Here is a 22,043-nt window from a genome sequence, read left to right on the forward strand (position 1 = left end):
GAATTATAGAAATACATAAAATTTTTTACTAAAAAAAATATTAGTTAGGCAGTATAAATAGACACGTCAAAACCTTAAAGTTATGGGAAACTAGCGGACGCTCCGTCCGCGTGGAATTCAGTTTTTCACGGAAACCATGGATTTGTTCGGGATGAAAAGTAGCTTATGTGTCAATTCAGAGTAAAATCTATTTCCATTTCAAATTTTAGCCAAATCGCTTTAGTAGTCGCAGCGTAAAAGAGGAACAAAGATACTTACATACTTACATACTAACACACTAACACACTTTCACACTTACACACAAACTTTCGCCTTTATAATATTAGTAGGATACTCCCGAGCAGCCTGTATAATTAATAACGTAAATAATTATTCGTAATAATAACCAATTAGAATAAATTGTATAAATCTTTTAACTTGTACCACACCAACTAATATGCCGTTTTGAGTGAAAATTTTACGGAAAATGATAAATATGGGTTCTGACGGCATCAGAATGTTGATGGCTACCCTTTTGTGCCGTATCTTGTTCCAAAGTGGGCTTATCCGCCCCCCGGGTAATGGTGGAGGGTTTCTTAGACCGGCCGCACACTATTCAGTAGCGCTACTGAGTTAAGAGCGCGCAGCGCGCTCGACTAGTGTCGAACCCATACGGGGCCCTTAGTCATGAGCTGGTTCTTGCATATTGTCGGGCATACTCCGACCTAATATCACGTGAGTTTTAGCCGTGTTTCATAATCAATTAATATGAATAACACTCACATTAGTTTAAATTCTAAAAATTGTAAGAACAAATTATTATTTTACATATTTTTTTTACAAAAGATAGGCTTGCACTTGACCATTGATGATTCACTATTTACACCTGACGCAAAGCAGTAATGCGATCTAAGAGCGCGTTCATACCTGTGTACCGAATACACGGAGACTATTCTCCATGTATATACGTATAACGTTCAACGTATCCGTCATTACTGGATACGATGTTCCTATCCTATAAATTGGCATATTTTATAGATGTATCCTATAAAACGGCATAGTAAAACGAATATAATACAAATGTGTTGTCAGCCTTATCTGAGGACAGAATTCACAGTGTTAGGCCCCTTATTTACTACATAGCGCTTTGTCTGTAAATAGCTATGACGAGATATGCGGCCCTGCATGGATGAGAGACTTTAGGGGAAAATTGAATGATATTATTTAAAAAATGCAAAGTCAACCGTCCCTTGTAACTTAACCTTCAACTAAATTTTTCTTTAGTAGATAGTAGAACTAGTAGTCCGGGGAAGTACCTATAAACGCCATACTTATTCTCTAGTTCATTAAAATAATAAACCATGATGTAGATAACAAACAACATATTAAAACAATTAACGTATTTCATTGCTAAAAAGTTTCATTGCTTTTAATAGCAATTAAACAATATTGATGATTATGTAAATAAAATAAGAATATTTTATTAAAGTAAATACTATATGTATTATTTAAAGATATATTCGGCTCACAGTTGAGCACGAGTTTCTTCTCAGAATGAGAGTGAGTTTTATAATTCACCACGCTGGCTCAATGTGGATTTCACACATGTAGAGAAATTGGGAAAATGTAAATATCACATTTCTCAAAATGCCCATGACTGAAAAGTTGGTGGTACATTACCTCAATATATGTGAACGATGTGCCTAAAGTATTGATGGCTTAAATAACAAGAGGTAGAATAAGAAAAGTGAGCTATTAAAGTATTTCATGCCCAGAACCGGATTCGAACCTACTCCCTCCGAATCGAAGACAGAGGTCATATCATGTGTTATAATACATAAATGTTATCGCCGTTTAGTGTTGGAAATAGTAGTCTGTGACGGATATGGCGTCGCTCGATCTCGTGTTGGCTTCAGTGTGCTCGTGGCGTTCGAGCCGTCCACATCTCTTGTTGTGTAATTCTTTATGGGTTACTTAAGATAGGCGAGGAGAGTGACTTGAGTGGAAAAGGGGAGTGTTTGTATACAGTCAAAGGTACCTTTAACCCTACACACATCGTTCACAAGTACGTGACTCCACTCAAGGTCATTCTCTGCCATCCTGTCAAGTGTTGTGAATCATAACCTTTGTTCGACATTAGTTTTCTTATTTTTATAATCACCTTTGAGTCCTATAATATAATGAAAAGTATGTTAATCACAAATATTAATAACTAGCGAATACCCGCGACTTCGGCCGCGTGGACTTTAGTTTTTTACAAATGCCTCGGGAACCATGGATTTTTCCAGGATAAAAAGTAGCCTATGTGTTAATCCATGCTATAATATATCTTAATACCAAACAGCTAATTTGGTTCAGTAGTCGATGCGTGAAAGAGTAACAAACATTCATATCATCAAAATCATCAGTTATCGCAAATCTCGGGAAACCATGGATTTTTTCGTGATAAAAAGTAGCCTATGTGTTAATCTAGAGTAAAATCTATTTCCATTCCAAACAACCAAATCGCTTCAGTAGTAGCGGCGTAATATTAAATAATTGCTGACAATTTATCATGAACGTACTTATTATTAAAATTATAATAGGGTTAAATTATAATAGAAATAACAAAGAGTTGACTAGATAAATTATTATTCGCGCAAGTAAATAATTCTGAACTCATTTTATTTATGAATGTAACTCACGAAAAGTTCGTGATAAATTTGTTACACAAAAGTTGTGCATATTTTAAAAGCGCCGCCGTATATTTATAGTTAAAACGTCGTTATTTAAAGTTAATAAATTTTAATTAGCCTGCATTATCAACCTGGGTAACGTTCGAGCTGAAATATTGGAGCCTTTTCTGCTACAAATTAATATACAATAAAAATCCCAACCCGCGATGCTCGGGTATGGTTCGCATGGTGTAAACCATAAGAAGACGGCATGTATGGCGTTTTTTGTACTCCTTCAGTTTTACCTATGAAATTCCTGTACCTGTGGATGTAACTCGCTGATAATTTTGGGAGGCTTCGGGTGTGGCTAGTCACCACTCTACCGGCAAATACGTACCACCATGCAATTTAACGTTCCGATAAGATGTCGTGTAGAAACCGAAAGAAGTGTGGATTTCATCCTACTCCTAACAAGTCAGCCCGCTTTCATCTTTTCAGCAAAAAAAAATTAGAGGTCCGTTAGAACAGGCGGATGAAAATGATGCTGCAATTTAAAATTTTATAAAAACTGCTAGACTTTGTTAATATATGATTTACAAAGTATAACACTTCCTTTGGGCTACGTCGGTTAATTTCATTCTCCTACAGATTTCCTCGTTGCCGATTTGTACTTCAGAGAGACTCCTAACATAGCCAAAAGTTACTTACAAAACTTTTTTAGGGCTCTCAAAGACGAGGAAACCGAATGCGATTATACCAAAACATATTCCGAAAGTCTGGATAGAAAAACGCCAGTTTCTTGTAACAGACACCGGTGAAAAAACGTTTCTAAAGCGTTTCCCGAACGGAACGCGATGCGAATATCAATAAAGCGCGAATTAAATTAAGCCGACGCCGACGCAAACATATTTGCGTTTTATCGGTTTTTAATTACATACCTTTATTGCCGTGGATTTACCGTTTTGGGCAATGGGATAAATGTGTCACACAACGCGCGACAATGATAAAGTTCACAGAAGATGTACGGGAACATTCTTTTATTCATAACGGAAAAAGTACTCGTAAGTAAGTTATGTTATTGATGTTAAAAACTACCGTCAAACTACGCACCTGTTTGTTACTCTGTTAAAAGCACAACCGTCAACATTTGACATAGGCTTTAATTTGTGTTTACCAGTTATTTTATGTGCATCAGTAGTAGTGAGATAAAAAGGCTGTAAACTTTTGAGTTATGTGGTTAGTGTATATGCGGCAGAAGTAAATGCGAAAGGCATACCAGCAACCTCTCTATCTATCTAATCTAAAACTGATCTAGTAGAAACGTACCAAATCTGGCTGGGCAAAGAAGGTTGACATGTCATAAAGGAGCTCTTTAACCCCATACCCGGGCTCTGCTCGGCGTTTTCTCTGTCAAACGATTGACCCGGCGCGGCACCCGCATGGTGAATCTATAGAATGCTAAGATGTACGTCTCTCCGTAATATATTAAAAAAACAATACATTCAACTGCCATTATAAGCTTTTGCGTCTATACTCGATATATTAAGTAAGATTCGCTACCAATTGTTGTGTTCCACAAAAGTTTCTACGTTTGTGGAACGCCTAATTGTTCTAATCCCCGTATGTAACACACGACTACGCGTAAAGGGGATGACACAAAACTAAACCCCGGCTAAGCCCCGGCGAAGCGCAATTACCTTTTAATCGCGCCCTTACCCCTAATTAATAGGGGTCCAAAACGCGCGACCAACAGATTCAAATGCTAATCGCTATAGTTTAGCCATGATTTCAATTAAGATGGTACGCGCAATGAAGGCTTATATTCGTAATAATGGGACTATCTAATTTATGGGCACTATATTGCAAAGGCAAAGTTAGCGACTGTGTTCCTACTGTAGAGCAAGATCCCGTGAGACTTGAAAGTATTTTGCAACGTTTAGACTCTTTATTTTGAGTTAAAAATGCCTACAGTTAAATTATATGATCGACTGAACAAATTTTTTTTTTGACTATTCGTTTGTTACCTACTCGTTAAACATATGAATAAATAAAGGTTTTTATGTAATTATCATCACTAAAATTAGCCAATCGTCCACTATAACTGTTAATAAACCTCCTTTAAGGAAATTCTAGACACCAAGGTCTTGTGCCACAAACGTATCCGTGCTAAACATTTTGTTATAATCTGTGTAGTAGGGTCGACCAATACCGCGCTTTACGGTGCAAAGTGGCCAATCAATAATTAACTTATAAATATTAAAAAAATATAAATATACCTATACCTACATGACTCACATAAAATTTATTCAATGTAATAAAAGTTATAAATTATTTGTAAATCCCATATTCATTACATAATACCATTTGTTACGAGTTCCCCATACGCCTAAGCAATATTAATCGGATATGAAAACGATAAACTGCGCGCTTGTGACAACAGTACACTGAATGAAAAACAATAAAAACCAATTTTCATTTTTGTAAAGCCAACAATAACAAAAATAATGTGATAACAAAACAGAGATGACTCAGAGGATTAGAGATAAAAATAGATATGTGGTAGGTTCAGTGGGAGATTTTCTTAATTGGTCCAAGTCTGGCTGGTGGGAGGCTTTGGCCTTGACTAGTTAGCACAATACGCAAAGACGAACCGCCAAGCGATTTACGTTCTGGTACGATGTCGTGTAGAAACCGAAAGGTATGTGGCTTTTCGTTCTTCTCTTATCAAGTTAACCCACTTCTATCTTAGACTGCTTCTTACCACCAGGTGAGATTGAAGTCAAGGGCTAACTTACTAATATTATAAATGCGAAAGTTTGCATGGGTGTTTGTTTGGATCTTTGTTTGGATGTTTCTTACTCTTTAACGCAGCTACTACTGAAGCGATTTGACTAAAATTTGGAATGGAAATAGATTTTACTCTGGATCAACACATAGGATACTTTGAATCCCACAATAATCCATGGTTCCCGCAGGGTTTGTGAAAAATTGAATCGCGGACGAAGTCGCGGGCGTCCGCTAGTTGGTAATAAGTATGAGTAAGGATAATGAATATAATCTATAACTCTATTATAGATTTGTCATTTTAATACAAAAAAAATAAACTATTTACGAACAAGAAAAAGAAAAAGCTTGAACATCGTCGTAACGAAGCGAACCTCAGTACCTACTAACGACTTGAACGAAATTCGCCGCCGACTCACAATACGAATTTAGCGCGTAATCAGAAACACAAGAAACACGCCACTACAAAAAGTCTCTCTCATTATTCCACACTCGATTTCCGCCCCCACATCATTATGACGAATGTCAAAAGGCCTTGCATTGAGTTGAATATTATAGTCTAAGAGACAACTGTCATAAATTAAAACGAAAACAGTCATCTTCGTCGTTTCATCTGCCGATGGTCATTTGCTTGACTACAATCTCACCTGATGGTAAGTTATGATGCAATCTAAGATTGAAGAGGACTAACTTGTTAGGAGGATGACATCCACATCCCTTTTGGTATTTACACGACATCGTACCGGAACGCTAAATCGCTTGGTAGTACGTCTCTACTGCATAGACACCTGCATTTTGGGACTTCCAAACGCAACCTTCTTCTGTCGTCTTACTTCGCCTGTCACCTGCAACTCCTGGATGAAGTTATCATACTAGCACCTTGACCCAACGTTCATCAGGTTTACCGTATTATGTAAAAAAGATACATAGCTACATAAATGTCGTATGGTTGTTCGTTTCCATATATGATTTTTTTTACATAAACAGACAAAATGGATAAAATGAGCAATTGTATTGAAAACAGTTTTAATTTAAACCAATCTAACGTCCTTCTATTTTATAAAACGATTCTTCTTTCCCCTATAACAAGGTAAGCGAAAATGCTGTGCTATAGATTTTCAAAAGTCTTCAGTCTTATTGGAAAAAATAACATATAGCTAGCAACAGCAACGGATTGATAACTTGGTAACTTATTTTACACTAACCAAAGTTTAGTCCAGGACATATTTTATGCAATTTAGGCTAAAATTATTGAGAAGAATAGTTAAAATACTTGAGAAAACCGTACACTAGCTCCTAGTCTATATAAAAGTAACATACAATGAACATTATTACCACAAATAAGCAAATATGGACCTTAATTTCTATTGTATACGAGTGACATATTGTTAGTAGTAAGTTTGAGCTACCGTTTGTACTGTAGGTGTGCTTAGAGAAAGCAAATAACACTAGAAAGTTTTGCACTTATTCACGGTTAACGTGATTATGACATAAAAAATATTTTGATGAATCACATTCAGGTACTTGACAATCGACCTTAATGGTCTAAGAGTCGGCGATGGGCCGAGCTTCGTCTATAATATAAAAATGAAGGTATAAAATGTGTTAGTGCATAGTTCGTTGATATGACACTCCCATGATATGCGGGCGATGGGGGAAAAACTGCGCGGGTGTGAAATCGTGCGTGCGTGGAAGTGAGGTGCATCGTCGTCAGTCGTGGGTTTTGAACGAAGATGGTTTTTACTAAATTTTGTTTTTTAGGGTACGGATAGGGTAAGGGTAGAGGTAGAGTAGGGTAGGGGTAGTGTAGGGGTAGGGTAGGGTATGAGTAGGGGTAGGGTAGAGGTATTGTAGGGGTAGGGTATGAGTAGAGTAAGGGTAGGGATTGGTAGGGGTAGCTTGGGTAGGTAGGGGTGGGGTAAGTTAGGTGTAGCGTGGGATTAGGGTAGGGTAGGGTAGGTGTAAGGTGGGAGTAGGAATTTAATAAAAGCCGATTTTTTGTCAACTTATCCGGCTACCATAGACTCGTAAGTACCGAGTTTGGATCATGGCTTTGGGAGTAAGCAGGTTTCTACAGAGTATTTTATTGCATAATATTAGATTAATTATGTTCTAATCAGCCTAATCTATACATATTATATCGTAAGAAAATCTTTAGGCATAGAAGTTTTGAAGATTAACTAAAACTAGCGAACGCTCGCGACTTCGTCGTGTGGAGTTTTTCACAAATCCCTCGGGAACTATGGATTTTTCCGGGATAAAAAGTACGTGTTAATCCATGCATCCATCCAACTTAAATTTCATGTTATTCGGTCAGTTAGGTTATAAACATTCATATCATTAAATTCATCAGTTTTCCCAAATCTCGGGTAACCATGGATTTTTTCGGGATAAAAAGTAGCCTATGTGTTAATCTATAGTGAAATATATTTTCATTCCAAATATTAGCCAAATCGCTTCAGTAGTAGCGGCGTTAAAGAGAAACAAACATCCAAACATCATTAGAAACTTTCGCGTTTATAATATTAGTAGGAAGAAACATCATAGGCAAACATTCAAACGCACAAACTCACATTTAGGTACTTAACTAAGTATAACATTAAAGTTAGCGTTAGTAGAGCTAAAAAGACCGGGTTAAGATGTTTCAAGATGACATTAATTTTTTTGGCATTACGCTCAAGATCTCACAGAAGCACCGGCTTAAATATTTCGAGAGTGGCAACTGTTAGGCTCTGTTCACATTGGCGCTGAATTGAAACGAAGTAAATATTTATTAAGTTCTAGTAAAATGTAAATCTATACTAATATTATAAAGCTGAAGAGTTTGATTGAACGCGCTAATCTTAGGAACTACTGGTCCGATTTGAAAAATTCTTTGTGTGTTAGAGAGACCATATATCGAGCAAGGTATATATAATCCCCATTATCCTACGGAAACGGGAACCACGAGGGTAAAACCGCGCGGCGTCAACAAGTTTGTAAGGTTTTTACTAGTAGGTTAGAGAGCTTGAAATAAAAGGCGATTTATCGTATGGAAATGCAATATCGAATGTATTTTCGTCTTATTAATATTTACAATTTTAGCAATACAAATCTGCGAACACACGTTAGTAATAAAACCACAATTGACCAATCACGCGGAACAGGTTTTTCGCTGCGTGATATAAAACTGCTTCGTATGCGGCCGCGGCTTCAGTCCAACCTAAAACTCCACGCAGAGATGTCGTCTATTGGAAACAGCGATCAACGAGGTGCTACATATATATCTCGGCGCACGACGAGCTATCGCTCAGTCTGCGGCAGCGTGCCTCGGCGAACGGACGTGTATGCGCCATATGTAGTAGTCGTCGTAGTCGTAGGTATGCATGTAGGCCACTACATTACTCCGCCCTCAGCGAAGCGCACAGGTGGTTTTGAAATTCTTCCCGACCTGGTGACCTTGTATGAGCTCGTCGGTGCTTCCATCTCTTCGTGTTCTGTCGTGTTGAAGGTGTACGCTGGTTTCAATCTATCTATCGATACGGTTGTGCATCGATTTTCTAGTTGCACTTGGAAGTACTTATTATGGCGCTCGATGATTTTGAACGGTCCGCTGTAGGTAGCCGTGAGAGGTTTGCGCACTGCGTCATTGCGTACGTATACATGTGTGCACGTCTTTAAGTCACTGGGAATGAATGATCGCTGCGTGTTGTGTTCTCGTTGCATCTGCGCTTTCTTCATAGCTTCACTCAGATTGTTCAAAAACTGAGACGACTGGCTGTGTACTGTAACAGGTTCGCCGTAGAATTCTCCGGGAAGGCGTAGTGTTTTTCCATACAAGAGCTCGGCCGTACTAGCTCCGATGTCTTCTTTGTATGCTGCGCGTAGGCCGAGTAATACGGTAGGTATTTCATTCGTCCAGTTCGTAGAATTGAGTCGCGCGGCGAGTGATGTTTTCAGCGTGCGGTGCCAGCGCTCGATGATACCGTTACACTGCGGGTGGTACGCCGTAGTTCGTGTTTTCTTTATTCCCATGCGATGCATTAGCTTGGTGAACACTTCGGACTCGAACTGCCTGCCGCGGTCGGTCGTGATGGTCACTGGGCATCCAAAGCGCGCAATCCATACGTCGTATACTACATTTGCGACTTTTTCAGCTGTGATGTCTTCAACTGGCTGCGCCTCTGGCCATTTCGTTGCCCTGTCGATCATGGTGATTAAATACCGGCAGTTGTTTGACACCGGAAAAGGACCTACAATATCTAGATTTAGGTGTTCTAGACGTCCTACAGGCGTATAACTGCATATCGGTGCTTTAGTATGCCTCTGTACTTTTACTCGCTGGCATTGTTCACAACTTCTTGCCCATTCAGTGATGTCTTTCTTCATTGTTAGCCAGAAGTAACGCGTCGTTAATAATCGTCTCGTCGCTCTTACGCCGGGATGATTGAGTTCATGAATCGCTTGGAAAGCCTGGCGTCTGAACTCCGGTGGTAGAAACGGACGAGCAGAGCCTGTAGACATTTCGCAAGCGATTGTTGTTGTCGTGCCTGGCGGTGTTATACGTCTGACTTGATATCTGTCACTCAGCATTATTTTCTTTAATTCTGCGTCGTGGGTTTGAGCTCCAGATAAGTCTTCGTAGTTTATCGGTGATGGGCACGTTATTGTATCCACTCTGGATAGTGCGTCAGCCACGATGTTGTCTTTTCCAGCGATGTGTTTGATGCTGGAAACGAATTGGCCGATGTACTCCAAATATCTTGTCCGGCGCGGTGTTTCGTTCTTGCTGATTGAACTCAGTGCGTGAATCAGGGGTTTGTGATCCGAGTAGACGGTGACGTCACGGCCTTCAAACATCCGGCGGAAGTGACGTACAGCCATATAAATTGATAGCATTTCTCTATCATATGTGCTATATTTCTTTTGGGCTTCGTTAAACTTCTTAGAGAAAAAACCCAAAGGCCTCCATTTATTTCCAATTTTCTGTTGAAGTACGGCTCCAGCGCAGGTCTCAGATGCATCAGTAAACAAAGCGAACGGCAAACTCGATGATGGGTAAGACAGAGTTGCAGCATTTGATATGTCTTCCTTGCACTTATTGAATGCCTCTATTGCTATCTCGCTCCATTGTATGGTTGTCTTGTCGTTTTTCTTCGAGTATTTGAGATACGCGTTCAACTCCTTCTGATGTTCTGCGGCGTGTGGAATATTTTCTCGATAAAAATTCATCATGCCGAGAAAACGTCGAAGTTGCTGGATTGTTTGCGGCCGAGGATAATCTGTGATGGCCTTTATCTTCTCGTCGGTTGGTTTAATTCCTTGGGATGATATTGTATAACCCAAAAAGTCGAGTTTCGGCTGGCCGAAGATGCACTTAGCGACGTTAATTTGTAATCCGTTGTCGCTGAGTCGTTTAAATACCTCTTCTAGCTCTTTTCTGTGCAGCTCTTCGGATTCTGATGCAACCAGTATGTCATCGACGAATGGAAAAACAGGAAGTCCTCTCAGTACGTTGTCGATGTGCCGTTGGAATGTCTGCCCGGCGTTTCTTAATCCAAAGCAGCATCTGGTGAACTCAAATAACCCGAATGGCGAAATGACAGCTGTTCTAGGTATATCTTCTTCACGGTTTCTTACTTGGTAGTATGCTTTCTTCAGGTCGATGGTGGAGAAAATTTTCTTGCCCAGTAGATTGTACGTGAAGTCGTGAAGTCTTGGTATCGGGTACCGATCTGGAACTGTAACCGCGTTCAGCCGGCGATAATCTCCACATGCTCTATAGGTGCCATCCTTCTTCAGTACAAGATGCAGCGGACTCGCCCAAGGACTGTTAGACGGTCTGCATATTCCTTGCTCGATCATCGTCTGGAACTCTTCTTTCGCCGCCTTGTACTTGTGTGGAGGTAGAGCCTTGGAGTATAACGGTGGTCCCGTCGTCTCTATGTGATGTTCTACCTCGCTGTGACAGAGCTTGAGCGTTGGTCGAGTGATGTCCGGATACTTTGCAAGCAGATCGTGGTACGGTTGTTGATTGTTCACCGTGTTGATGCTGTGCTCCGTTGTAGGCGTGACGTAACCGGTGACAGATAGACCAGTTTGTTTGTCAATCAGTCTTCTCCCATGAATGTCGACTGTCAGCTGGTGTTTGTGCAAGAAATCAGCGCCCAGTATCGGTCGAGTGACTGCAGCTATCACGAAGTTGCATATGTAAGGTCTTCGTAGCCCGATGTCCAACTTCATAATGCGCTCGCCGTAGGAAGGAATAGACGTCCCGTTTGCGGCGTACAAATAGTCCACTTGCTTCAATTTCTTTTTGTTTGCATTTCTTGCCGGGAGTACGCTCACGTTCGCGCCGGTGTCGATGAGAAAGCTGAGTCCAGTGGTCTTTTCCTTGATGAATAAGCGACGGTGTGTTAACATTTCATTGACCTCGGCTCCCGTCGCAGCCAAAGTCTCTCCTAGTTTTCCTGTCTCTGGCCGGTCCTCTTTGCGAAATTGCACGGTTTTCTGCATTTGAAGGCGTCCTTTCCAAACTTGCGATGAAAGTAACATACGGCCGACTCTGGATTTGCTGACCTTGACCGGGATCTCGACCGTCGGCGATGAGTATATGGTTGACGATAGTTGCCTCTCGCTCTTTCCATCTTCAGCTCGTTTACTTCCTTCGTCAGCGACTCGATCATTTCTATGATCCTCTCGTTTGATGACGTAGGTTTCGGAGATGTGACGCTTCCGTGACTACAGGAACAAACAGATTGTATCTCCTTCGTATGTTCATCCATTTTGTCCGCCATAGCCGCTAGCGAGTCTAATTTTGATTCTGGGCTCACTGCTAGTACGGCGCGTGTTGCCGGTGGGAGGTGGCTGATCCACAGCATCCGCAGTGTGTCCTCCGGAATCTTGTCGCGGCCCAGATCTCGCATCCGTCGTAGCAGTTGTGAAGGTCGCTGGTCGCCGAGTTCAACTTCATTGAGTAGTTTCTGTAGTTGTTTATTTTCTGACTCTTCATAGACAGACAGCAATCTTTTCTTTAGGGCCTCGTATCTGCCCGTGTTGGCTGGTGACAGGATGATATCACCAATTTGCTCGATGTCCATCTTGTCCAGTTGCGCGACGACAAGTCCAAACTTCGCCTCATCGCTAAGCTTTTGGTTGGCAGTAATAGTTTCGAACTGCGCGAACCATAGCCTAGGCTTATCGCGCCAAAACTGTGGTAATCTCGACTTGATGGAGACTAACTCGATGTCTTGCTCTCTCTGGGTGCCTGAGTGTTCTGACTCCATTTTTTTAATTTTTTTTTTTTTTTTTTTATATTTTTTTCTTATTTTTTTTGTATTTTTTTCACTCACGTCGGTGTCACCACTGTAAGGTTTTTACTAGTAGGTTAGAGAGCTTGAAATAAAAGGCGATTTATCGTATGGAAATGCAATATCGAATGTATTTTCGTCTTATTAATATTTACAATTTTAGCAATACAAATCTGCGAACACACGTTAGTAATAAAACCACAATTGACCAATCACGCGGAACAGGTTTTTCGCTGCGTGATATAAAACTGCTTCGTATGCGGCCGCGGCTTCAGTCCAACCTAAAACTCCACGCAGAGATGTCGTCTATTGGAAACAGCGATCAACGAGGTGCTACATATATATCTCGGCGCACGACGAGCTATCGCTCAGTCTGCGGCAGCGTGCCTCGGCGAACGGACGTGTATGCGCCATATGTAGTAGTCGTCGTAGTCGTAGGTATGCATGTAGGCCACTACAAGTTCTCTCATAGATGCAAAATAAGCGATTAGTCGCGTGTCGCTGCGTCATTATATCTTATACACTTATTAATAATATGTACATTTTGATATACCTTAGATTCAAACTGCCTACTACTTCAAACCCTTTTTACCGATAATCATTGTAATCAGACAATTTTAGGAGACATCAGGACTTTTTGACGATATTTTAAGCAACGGGTAAAGAATAGCGTAGATACCTATAATTATAGAGAGTCAAAATTAACAGCGAAAGAAAAGTTTATCGTTTAAAAGTAAGACAAAGTAGTTTCAGAATAATTAGTGATATTTGATAGAATCAAAAGTCAAAAGATGCACAGAACTTCGCGATATTATGCGTGTTGCCACTTGTAAATATATTTTTGAAAATATTGCCACAGAGACGAATATCTTAGCATTCCATGGATTCACCGTGCAGGTGCCGGGTCCATCGCGTGGTAGAGAGAAAAACTAAACTAAACTAAAAATATAATATTATACACGTATAAGTAAGTGATATCATAGATGAAACGTGTATCAGTTTATAAAAATAGCAAACACTATTTTCTAAAAATATAGACAAGAAAAATAGTACGTATTACTTAGATTGAGGAAGACAAATACGGGCCAGGAGAAATCTTCATTTCGCGTAGATGGAAAATAAAATGCAAACAGCGGAATTACCCCACTGTATGCAAATATTGACGGATGGGCCCACACCGGGGCGGGTCTTAACCTTTTCTTGTTTACTTATGGGTGACCGCACACTGGCCAATAAAATCGCTTAAGCGACTTTTTTACAAGCATACAGTAACAGTAAGTACGCAAAGCATATATTCAGAGGTAAAATGTAGCCTATGTTACTGGCTGTTAATGTTTTTTTTAAATCTATTTTCTTTAAATCTTTCCTTCATTCTTTTTCCGCCGTGGGCTATAAGCATAAATTCATCTTCGCTTGCCTATGGCCAAAAAATAATTAGAAATAAAACATCACCCTCCTTTTGACGCAGACGGCTAAATACACAAAATATATTTTATTTTAATTTTTTTTTAATTTGAGCAGTTTTATTAGCAAAAGTTCAGTAGTGAACAATTTACCAAAGGGCTAAATGAAAACTTTTAAAGTCCTGTCCATAACATATTACGTTCGAACTATTAATTTGCGCTTAAAAAACAGTAGTTTTTATAGTAATGACAGTTTGATTTAAAAATATTAATTAAAAAAAATGTAATTATTTTCTGTCAGACCAAAAATACTAATGTTTTGTATAGAATATAGCCTTATTAGCCTATTACGTAATTAAAATGTTGCTTAGTAACTGAACAATCGACCATTACAGGTTTTTTTTTTATAGAAATGTAAGTACTTTTTACCACACTTTTCTCAAGCTCACACACAATTCTAAATGAATCGCTCTCGCGACTAGTGTATGGCCGACCTTAGAGACGAGTGGAGATATGTTGAAAATTTGACTGACTGACACAAAGGTTGGAGGGAATTGTTTCGATACCGCGCTGCCAAGTTGTATTACGAGACAAAGAAATGACACAATCGAGGGCAAACAAGGTATGAATTGAAATCGGAAACCGTCTGGAAACATCCTGATTTCTATAGGGAAGGGGGTTGTGACAGAAAGTTATAAGTTTATAACCGTTTGAGCCGTCTTTTAAAAATAAGAAAATAACGAGAGCTTGTTTATTTACTTGATAGTCTATGTCAGACAGACGTCTATATGTCTAAAAGATTATACTTTTATTATACAGGTAAAAGTTTGTGTGTACAATGTACGTATTTGTTACCCATTCAAGGCGCAAATACTCAATTTGGCCGAAATTTTGAATGGTTTAAATATATGTTAAGAAATTAACACACTGACTTTTTATACCCCGAAAATATAAATAGAACCCGCACGATGTGTAGAAACGAAATTTCATGCAAATGAATTCTCCGGCGTCCGCTAGTATCTGCTAAGTATCATTATCATCATCATCATTATCAACCCATATTCGGCTCACTGCTGAGCTCGAGTCTCCTCTCAGAATGAGAGGAGTTAGGCCAATAGTCCACCACGCTGGCCCAATGCGGATTGGCCGACTCCACACACGCAGAGAATTAAGAACATTCTCTGGTATGCAGGTTTCCCCACGATGTTTTTCTTCACCGTAATTTCTTAAAATGCACACAACTGCAAAGTTGGAGGTGCATGCTCCAGATCGGATTCGAACCCACACCCTCTGGAATCAGAGGCAGAGGTCATATCCACTGGACTATGACGTCTCCTGCTAAGTATAAACTCAAAACAAACATAGACCCGCACACGTTAGTAGCTAGTTCTACAATAATAATTAAATTTGCGATAATTTCATCGGCACTCCCTGAAATCAAGAGTTATAATCACGTTACAAGCAACAAAGTTTCCCGGGATAACCGTACCCCGGAGGATTATGCTAATTAAGGGCCCAAATATTTCGTGCTCATTTCAAATAATTTCCGCCGTCCGAATGTATAATGGAACAACTTTAAATCTACTTAACTACGTCTGTTATCCCGTATGTTCCCAGCATTACCTTAATCTTCTCAGCAAAGGGCACCTTACACACGGTAGACAAAACGACAAACGACTTAATGTGGCACTGGTGATACAAAGGATGACTTTCTTGTGCCAGTAGCAATGATGATACAAAGGATTACTTTCATGTGCCAATAGCAATGGTGATACAAAGGATGACTTTCTTGTGCCAGTAGCAATGATGATACAAAGGATAACTTTCATGTGCCAATAGCAATGGTGATACAAAGGATGACTTTCTTGTGCCAGTAGCAATGATGATACAAAGGATAACTTTCATGTGCCAATAGCAATGGTGATACAAAGGATGACTTTCTTGTGCCAGTAGCAATGATGATACAAAGGATTACTTTCATGTGCCAATAGCAATGGTGATACAAAGGATGACTTTCTTGTGCCAGTAGCAATGATGATACAAAGGATAACTTTCATGTGCCAATAGCAATGGTGATACAAAGGATGACTTTCTTGTGCCAGTAGCAATGATGATACAAAGGAGTACTTTATTGTGCCAGTAACCATGATGATACAAAGGATTACTTTCTTGTGCCAGTAGCAATGATGATACAAAGGATTACTTTCTTGTGCCAGTAGCAATAGTGATACAAAGGATTACTTTCGTGTGCCAGTAGCAATGATGATACAATGGATTACTTTCATGTGGCAGATATGGCTTAATTATTGTAAGCTAGTTACGTTAGTCCAGCGGATTCTGTTATCGAGATTTTCTTTCTTCTGAGAATTTTTTAGCAAACATTCTCATCCTGGAGTTGGGAAGTTGGTGGCGTTACACCCCCGTGCCTCAGAAATTGTGTGAAGCCGTCGGTCGCGATCATTATCATTAACATCCATGTCCAAATAATGATAAATTTATGAGTCATTATATCCGGCTAAAAGCCATCCAAAACTTCGTGACTGAATTAGACCGACCGGGTTACCGAAGCTAAGTATCTATCGACTTTGGACATGATGTATCATGATCATTCATGAAAGTAACATAAAATTATCTGAAATGATGATGAAGCCTCAATAGCTCAACGGTAAGAGCGGTCGGACTCATCACCGAGCCCCGTTGGTCTATTGTCGTACCCACTCCTAGAACAGTCTTTCCCGATTATTTGGAGTGGAATGGGAATATTGGTTATATTATAAAAGATATGGCAAATATTCTTTAAAAAAAATACGTTTTATACCTACTTGACCAATAAACACTTTGGTTTTTAATTACTTGAGGAATTAAAGATCTAGACCATTGAAACCTTCTACCTCCCAAAGTTCTTTTAACGTACGGAATATTCGCTTACAAACTATAAGCGTTCCTAAAACGATGGATCTCAATTTTTCAGGCTGTAAGTCCGTTCATTTTACCTACCTACTAATTTTAAATGGATTCTAAGTTGATCAAGTACACCGTATAGGCGCCCTTAAAATGCACTTTTGAACGTTACTGGGCTTGTTTCAAATTATAATTAATCCTGAAGTGTTTTGAGCCGCATTTTCACGAAATGGATTTTCTCGTAAGCGGTCCGTCCGTAAAGATTTTCCTCTGAGCTCAGGAAGTTATTTCCTTCCACAAACATATTCAGTCTCAGCAAACAGAATGGACGAAATGAATACCCGTGTTTATCTATTTTTTTTTGTGCAAAGAATAAGTATATTTCTTTCAGTAAATTTAATGAAGCGAAAACTGAGATAATATTTACTTTACTGAGGTTAGCGACTTCGTTCATGTGGGATTTGTCAATTATTTTGTGAAAGAGTGGCTTTTAAACCCCGATGTATACAGGAAGAAATTTTTTCAAGTACGGATATTTTTATATTTTGTACATAAACAAAATTTAATGAACACGTATTTTTTCTTTTTTTTTTTAACTCAACAATAACAAAGTTATCGTTAGCTAAAGTTTAAACATTTAAACAGAACTTGAGGGTCACCCTATCGCTGTACTAAGTAATAGCACAGTAATAGGCAACTACAAAATCAGCTGGTAGGTACTAGGTTAGCGAGCGCCCGCGCCGAGGGCCGTTGACCTTTCTACGTTTATTTTTGTACCTATTATTTTTTATAATAATTAAAGGTCGTCACTTTTGAGTTGAGTATCGATTTTCCCTTCATACTTAATTGGGCTTAGGACCATCAATAATGCGTAGTAATAATAAAAATTATAAACTTTCGATTGGAATAATGAAATACAAATGATGATTATTATTACGCAAACTTTTGCATTAAAGGATGATTCGACTTAAATGCGCAAGCGACGGCAGATTGTCTGTCACTGGTCGCCCATCGGCAATTCGGCAGGCGTCCTCAGGGATTTTTCGATCCCCTCACCCCTGCCACCCCCGTCAGCCGAAGCCGAAGCGATATGACTACTGCCGGTATTTCTTTGTCGGCGTCTTACAAAGTGCCGCCAGCAGTTGCGCAGTTTGTTTGGGAATGTGTCCATTATTTTGTTATTTCTGAGACATAAATTGAAAAAAAAAATTACATAAAATGTATCGAACTGTTTGTAGATTTATGTTCTATTAATGATACAGAACCACGAAAAAAAATGTCCGCACTAAAGTCCGAATCACCCTGTATAAGAGGAGGTGGATGTTTGACGTGTCTGTCTGTATCTGTTTTGTATCGGAGAGACTGTATGTCTGTGGCATTGTAAAGCTTCTACAAGACATACCGATTATTATGCGTTTTAGTTAGTGTTCTGCAGTGTTGTTGGTTGAATCAATGTTTAAAAGTAGACCTATCCAGTCAGTCAATGGACACTCCTTAGCTGATAATGATAATGATGGATGATTATTTAAGAAAATAAATAATATACTCGTACCTACTAAGCAAAACAAAGAGTACAATGATATCTCACAAAGTAAACAAACGCACAGTTTGAAAATACAGAAAAGACCAATTTTTTAAATTAGTAATTTCATCAAAAAATACATCTTTTATTATTCCAGTTAGAAATATAAAGAGAAATCTTTTGTCCACAGTACAAATGGAAATAGGTCAACGTTTTAAAATAAAGTACATTTTGAATTGCAAATAGTCGTCTGTATATTAACTGCCTCGATGGTCTATCGGTTTCCTTGTTTTACTAATCACGACAAGTACTGGCTTCGAGTTCCTGGTGAGGTCAAAATGCAAATATAAAAAAAGTGATTTTAAATAACAGCGTATGTTTTTACACGTTTTTATTTCAGTAATTGCTCTGTTCATCATGATCATCATCATATCAGACGTTGGACGTCCACTGCAGACATAGGCCTTTTGTAGGGACTTTCAAACATCACGATTCTGAGCCACCTGTATCCAGCGAATCCCTGCGACTTGCTTGATTTCGTCAGTCCATCTGTTGGGGGGTCGACAAACACTGCGCTTTCTAGTACGGGGTCGCCATTCCAGCACTTTGGGACCCCAACGTCCATCGGCTTTTCGAACTATGTGCCCCGCCCATTGCCACTTCAGCTTTGCAACTCGTTGAACTGAGGCCCATAGTTAACGACCAAGTCTCGGAACCATAAGGTCATCACTGGCAATACGCACTGTTCAAAGACTTTTGTCTTCAGGCACTCATCTGCTCTGTTCATCATTAACAAATTATTGTTGAGTTAAAGTAACAGTAGTGAATGAGTGAGGTGTTAAAATATGTGCCAAATATTGAATAATTACAAGCAATCAAACGATACCGAAAATATTGATTATTGTTTTGTTTTTGTCACATGTTACAGCTTTAAGCTGCTGTTACACATGCTCATTTCAAGCACGGAAGCATGCTACTATAGAGCAGTTATTTCGAGTTATTTTCAGCATGCTTATTTCAAGCTCAAGAATTAACAGTCGTGCTGTGGTCAAAGAGTCTTTATTTCTCTTAACTACTACGGATTTTAACGAAACTTGGTATAATTATTCTTCATACTCCTGGGCAGGTAGTAGTATACTTTTCATCACGCTACGATCAATAGGAGCAGAGCAGTGAAGGGAAATGTTGAGAAAACGGGAGAAGTTACTCCATTTTTACAGGATACTACTGTAAGGGCTGAATGAAAGAAATCAAAGGGCAGACGCTAGTTACAAATAAGTCTTATTAACTATTTTGCAATCAGCTCGAAACAAACATTTTTTCGTTCTACCTACCGAAATGTACGATGTTGCATTTCGATAGATAGCGCTGCGACTATTTATTGAACTGCAGTCTTCGCACGTACACGAACCTCTTTAAAGTCGATTGAAGGGTTGTTTTTACTACATTTTTTTAAGCATTTGTCGGTTTGTAAATCACGCTTTACCCACAGCCGTTCCGGTATAAAAAAGTGTAAATATCCGAAACAAAGCCTACAATCTTGACACCTGATAGGTGTTTTAATGCCGTAATAAAATTGATGACGGTATTAAGGTCACGTGGTACATTAGCCGCGGCGCACGGTCGCGGGGTTTTAATTAAAATTGACGAAATTCCGTTTTTGTTGGACCGAATTAACTTTTGAACTCCATTTCTAATGTCAACAATTGAGTTAGAAGTATTCCAAAGGGTTACGAAACCTCATTTTTTTAATAATCAATCAGAATCAGAATAATTACATTAATTTGTGTAAAATTTTCAGACCACAGTTGGGAAGTTGGTGGTGTTATACCCCAGTGCCTTAAAAGTCATAGTCCCTGATATTGGCATAAACAATTACTGATAGTGATTGTTACTAATTTTGATTGCCTGTCAACCCACAATGGATCCGTCTCCTACAAGGTAGTGGGCTGTTTAAATAGGTTGTCAATGATGATAATGATGATGATGATGATGATGATGATGATGATGATGATGATGATAACGATGATGATGATGTATTTGCCTGCCGATCCAAGAATTCTTTGGGTTATGGTATTTTTAACACGCTTATATTATTAACGTCACTTGTTTGTTGTTTGCATCGCGTAAACGTAAACGCCAACTTCTAAGGAATTGAAACAGCGCCATCTAGTGGCACTACTGCACAACTATTTCAATCAATATAAATTCGCGTTTACTTTTACGCGATCCGTCACAGTATGAAAACATTGAAAACTCCCACTAGGCACTCTGATGACGATACATGACTAGCTAAGAAACGTCATTACAAATCCAATATGGCGGCCTCCCAAAGATGGTGGACTGGTTGTTTGAAATTCACCCCCATGATATGGATATCAAATGAAAGGGTTTGCTGTCAGGAATATGAAAAAAATAAACTATTCATGTTATTTTAATGTCTATGCATCTCAAAAAAAGGTAAGTAGTTATAATAAGAATATTATTTGGTTATTTCTATGACTCTATACATGTATCGGAATTCTCTCACTAGGAGTCGAATCTAGTACCCACTTATAAACCTGCAGCGGCCTTAATTCAACGTAATGTGATCTTAGCATACAAGCATTGATACGTCTCCGTGGGGTCTAATCTTATGACTACAACGCATGCAACTTTTAACCTTATTGCGTAAAAAATAAGGTTGGTAGTTCTTTGGTTCGCTTCCTCCATATTCCACCCTGTTTCGTAACAAGTCAATCATAAATGATCTCATTACCGTGTTAATTGGTATCTATGGCTATTAACATAATTAATACGATCGATGCGGAATTTAATGGGTTTTACGAGAGACAAGGAATAAATTACGGGCAATCTGTAAATTGGAAGATTTTGAAGCATATTTTGATTAGAAATATTATGTTGCGTCAATTTTAATGAATGTTTAATTAAAAGGAATCTATGAAATTTAGCAGAGAGGTAGGTACTTAGTCCGAGAACGGATTTTGCAACAGGGCCAGATTAAGGAGGTTTAAGTGCGGACGAAGTCGCGGGCGTTTGCTAGCTTTGAATATAAGCATGCTTTTCTTGGCGGAAATTCACTGTAAAAACAATGAATAGTTCATTTATTTTGCTGTCCTGTGCGACGACTCAATAATTGACGAATGTAAGAAACAAGTGGGAGTCGGACTCGCCCGCCGAGGGTTCCGTACATAGAGTGCGCAAGATAAGTTTGTTCGAGACTAGTAGCGCTCTTGATGCCAGCTTTACCGCAATCTTTTAATTTTTGAATTACCCGCCTAGAGATAGATAGAGATAGACAACAAGATGGCAGCATTTGATTAGATATTGGTTTTGGACTCGCGCAAACTTATCGTGTGCGCACTCTAGGATCATTCTATTTAGTTCAGAAATCTAATTGTTTGAGTTTTGAGTTTTTGTCGAGCCCTGTTTCTTAAGATTTAATTATAAATGTATAGTTACGAGATTTTTGATTGTGAAATTTCAAAAAAATAATTTTGAGACAGATTCT

The 22,043-nt window shown here is 39.0% G+C and overlaps 2 protein-coding genes across 3 annotated transcripts in view; both read right to left on the minus strand.

Moving 5' to 3' along the window:
* The window catches only part of LOC112044634 (hemicentin-2), a 311,378-nt gene that overhangs the window by 276,756 nt on the left and 12,579 nt on the right, over nt 1-22,043 (minus strand). The gene's annotated exons all lie outside the window — the stretch shown is intronic.
* LOC112058010 (uncharacterized) lies at nt 11,858-12,682 on the minus strand. Its single transcript, XM_024098666.2, has one exon. It carries the CDS (start codon nt 12,680-12,682, stop codon nt 11,858-11,860), a length of 825 nt encoding a protein of 274 aa, XP_023954434.2.

This window comes from Bicyclus anynana, chromosome 21 (assembly GCF_947172395.1).
Source record: "Bicyclus anynana chromosome 21, ilBicAnyn1.1, whole genome shotgun sequence".
Lineage (NCBI taxonomy): Eukaryota > Metazoa > Arthropoda > Insecta > Lepidoptera > Nymphalidae > Bicyclus > Bicyclus anynana.